The sequence below is a fragment of the Chiloscyllium plagiosum genome, chromosome 43, assembly GCF_004010195.1.
Source record: "Chiloscyllium plagiosum isolate BGI_BamShark_2017 chromosome 43, ASM401019v2, whole genome shotgun sequence".
NCBI classification, from domain to species: Eukaryota; Metazoa; Chordata; class Chondrichthyes; order Orectolobiformes; family Hemiscylliidae; genus Chiloscyllium; species Chiloscyllium plagiosum.
This window is the reverse complement of record NC_057752.1, coordinates 12,540,933-12,544,300: the sequence shown is the minus strand read 5'-3', so window position 1 is coordinate 12,544,300 and position 3,368 is coordinate 12,540,933. Positions and strand designations below refer to the sequence as shown.

Below are 3,368 nucleotides of genomic sequence, written 5' to 3'. Positions count from 1 at the left end.
GGAGGAAACCCACGCAGACACGGGGAGAACGTGCAAACTCCACACAGAGAGTCGCCTGAGGCGGGAATTGAACCCGGGTCTCTGGCGCTGAGGCAGCAGTGCTAACCACGAACTAAATGATGAGAGGCCTGGATAGAATGAATAGTCAGTCTTTTTCCCAGGGTAGGGGACAGAGGTTTAAGGTAAAAGGGAGTAAGTTTAAAGGAGATGTGATAGGCGGTTTGTTTGCACACAGAGGGTGGTCAGTGCCTGGAATGTGCTGCCAGGGGAAGATGGAGGAGATGAATCCATTCGCAATGTTTCCGAGGTATCTGGACAGATTCATGACCAGGCAGGGAATAGAAGGCGAGGGACTGTGTGGAGGTGAATGGGGTTTAGTTTAGGAAGGAGTCATATGTCAGCACAGTCGTGGTGGGCCAAAGGGCCTGTCCCTGTGCTGTACTGTTCTTCGACTCTTAACTGCCACCAGAAATGGCTGAACTGAGGCAGGTGAGTCGGGCCTAGTATGTGAGTCAGGGAGAGCACACCTCCTCAGCCTCTCCACTCCATCAGCCACCTTTCTTGCAAACACCTTGTCTGACCGAAAATCATTCAATTCTTCTCAGCCTCGAAAGCTCCGAGACCTGCTCGTGTCTCGAGCTTCGAGAGGGAGGGAGCTGCAGATTTCCGTGAGCCTGTTGTCTGGAGACGTTATGTCCTGGTCTCTCTCCTGAACAGCCCCGGTGTCATTTTAAGATGATGTCCCCTCACCCTTGACTCCCCTGCCCAAAGAAACTATTCCTTTGTATCTACACTGTCGGATCACTTGAGCGGTTTAACCACAGAGTAGGAGAACTACCTCGATGGCTGTCAACTCTCCGTCTCTGCCTTCTCTTGGGCTCAGGTTGCCACGGTTACCCACCTTGCATGCACGACTTGAGGGCCTCGGAGTCGGTTATCGCTGCGTACGTTTTGTTCGGCAAGGCCTTGTTTTCTTTCTTGTTTTCGCCCCACAGGTTGGAGCCGCCGTGCATGCTGGGAATGTTGAGGATGGCGATTCCCTCCAGGGACAGGGTGCTCAAGTCCAAGAGGGCCCCACAGCACTGCCACAAGCCAAAAAAAAAAAAGGTCAGCCACACATCTCCGGACCAGAAAGGTCACAGGCCTCGACAGAGGAAGGGGAGATGCTCACCACATGCCAACTTCCCACTTGTCACCTGAAGCACTTTGTTACAAAGAACAGTACAGCACAGGAACAGGCCATTCGACCCTCCAAACCCGCACTGACACATGTTGCCCTTCCATACTAAAACTGCCTTCATTTACAGGATCCATATCCCTCTATTCCCTTCCTATTCATGTATTTGTCCGGGTGCTTCCTGAATGCTGTTATTGTGTCTGCTTCCACCATCTTCCCTGGCAACACGCTCCAGGCAATCGCCAGCCTTTGTGTGAAAAACTTGCCTCACACAGTTCTTTTAACCCCCCCCACCCCTCCCCTCACCCCTTGAACCTGTGTCCCTTAGTAACTGACCCCTCCACTCTGGGAAAAAGCCTCATACTTCCCACTCTATCCATGCCGTTCACAATCTTATAAACTTCGATCAGGTCGCTCCCTCAACCTCCTGTGTTCCAGTGAACACAATCCCAGTCTCGCCAACCTTCCTTCATAAACAAACAACCGTGCCCATACCAGGCAACATCCTGGTAAACTGTGTCTGTACCCTCTCCAAAGCATCCGCATCCTTCTGGCCGTGTGGTGACCAGAACTGGACACAATATTCCAAGTGGGGCCTAACTAAAGTACTATAAAGCTGCAGCAGAACTTGTCTATACTCAAAGAGCGTGGTGCTGGAAAAGCACAGCAGGTCAGGCAGTGTCTGAGGAGCAGGAGAGTTGATGTTTTGAGCATAAACCTGATGAAGGGATTATGCCCGAAATGTTGATTCTCCTGCCCCTCAGATGCTGCCTGACCTGCTGTGCTTTTCCAGCACCACCCTCTCGACTCATCTCCAGCATCTGCAGTGCTCACTTTCTCTCTATATTCAGTGCCCCCAGGCATGGCAAAGGCCTCTATTTTAACTCCCTTATCTACCTGCATTGCCATCTTCACTGATCTGTGGGCTGGCACAGGTGGTGGCCATGGCCGAATTGGTAGAAAGTGTGGCAGATCTGCGCAACTTCACACCAGTTCGAAAGTCTGTCGTGAAGGGGCACGTTAATTGTCGAGCTCTAGTTGCAAGTACAAACAGCTTTAGCTCCCACCATGTTTGCGACCAGTCAACGGGCAACCTGATGCCCATTCGTACCAGGCCCTGTCGCAGGCCGCTCTGAAGCCCAGACAGGAAGCTGCCAGTCAGCGCAACACGGTAGGACGATAGAGCGAAGAATTGAGGTCTGCCAGTTGCCCACTCGTGCCAGTGTGCCCTTCTTTCTCCCACCCTGAACCCTTTCCCCAGGGAGCAGCGCTGGATGTGGACTCACTCACTTCGATCTCCAACACGTCCTGTAGGTTCTTGCAAGTGGCCGAGACGGTTTCTGAGGTAGCGAACTCAAAATACCACAGTTTGTTCTTCACCCTTTCGAAAGGAGACAACCAGAGCTTGGCATCAGTCGAGGATTGTGGGATAGCAGTTAGAAAGACACGCTCAGTCGTCACTTCAACTGAGATGCCAGTGTTGAGGGGCATTTTGTTGAAGCATGCCAGGGAGTCGAGGGAAGGATATTAGCAAGCTGCAGAGGGCGGGGAAGAGATTTCCCAGGATGGTGCTGGGGACAGAAGGAATGACTTCTAAAGAAAGGCTGCATAGCCTGAACATTTGTTCACAATGTTTAAAATATATATGGATAAGGACCGGATAGGGGGGATATGGGCCAGGAGCAGGCAGGTGGGTGTAGATTAGTTTGGGGATGATGGTCGGCATGGACAGGCTGGACCGAAGGGTCTGTTTCCATGCTGTCTGGTGAAGACACATTAGGGCACATGGGATTGGGGATTCTGTACAAGCATGGATTAAGGAATACCAGGGACATGAAGGACAGATCCACAGACCATGTTCAGAGCCTGTTTAATGTGCATGATTCATGTTCAAGCACATCAGAAGTCAAGCAGGTAAAAAATGAGGTGTTACTGGTTAGTGAGTCAGTCAGTGAGATAGACATTCTCTTTACAAGGAGTTAACATCGGACCCCAGCAGCAACCGCCCAAGTGATGGGGACATCAGGGGTGCAGATTGGCCTGCACTTCCGCACGAGCTGTGGGCCTCACACCCCACCCCCGCACCATGACACACACCTCACTCCCCCTCCACTCACACATCACTCCCCCACAACACACACACCTCATTCCCCCCTGACACACACCTCACTCCCACCCCACACACACACAC

At 52.0% G+C, this 3,368-nt stretch overlaps 1 protein-coding gene across 1 annotated transcript in view; it reads right to left on the bottom strand.

Annotated features, from left to right (window-relative positions):
• Positions 1-2,668, bottom strand: part of LOC122543264 (diacylglycerol kinase gamma-like) — a 14,386-nt gene extending 11,718 nt beyond the window's left edge. The window contains exons 1-2 of the mRNA XM_043681742.1: positions 2,468-2,668; positions 902-1,082 (exon numbers count right to left, since the gene is read on the bottom strand). Coding sequence (XP_043537677.1) covers positions 902-1,082; positions 2,468-2,668 — 382 coding nt within the window. The remainder of the gene's footprint in view (positions 1-901; positions 1,083-2,467) is intronic.
• Positions 2,669-3,368: the final 700 nt, after the last annotated feature.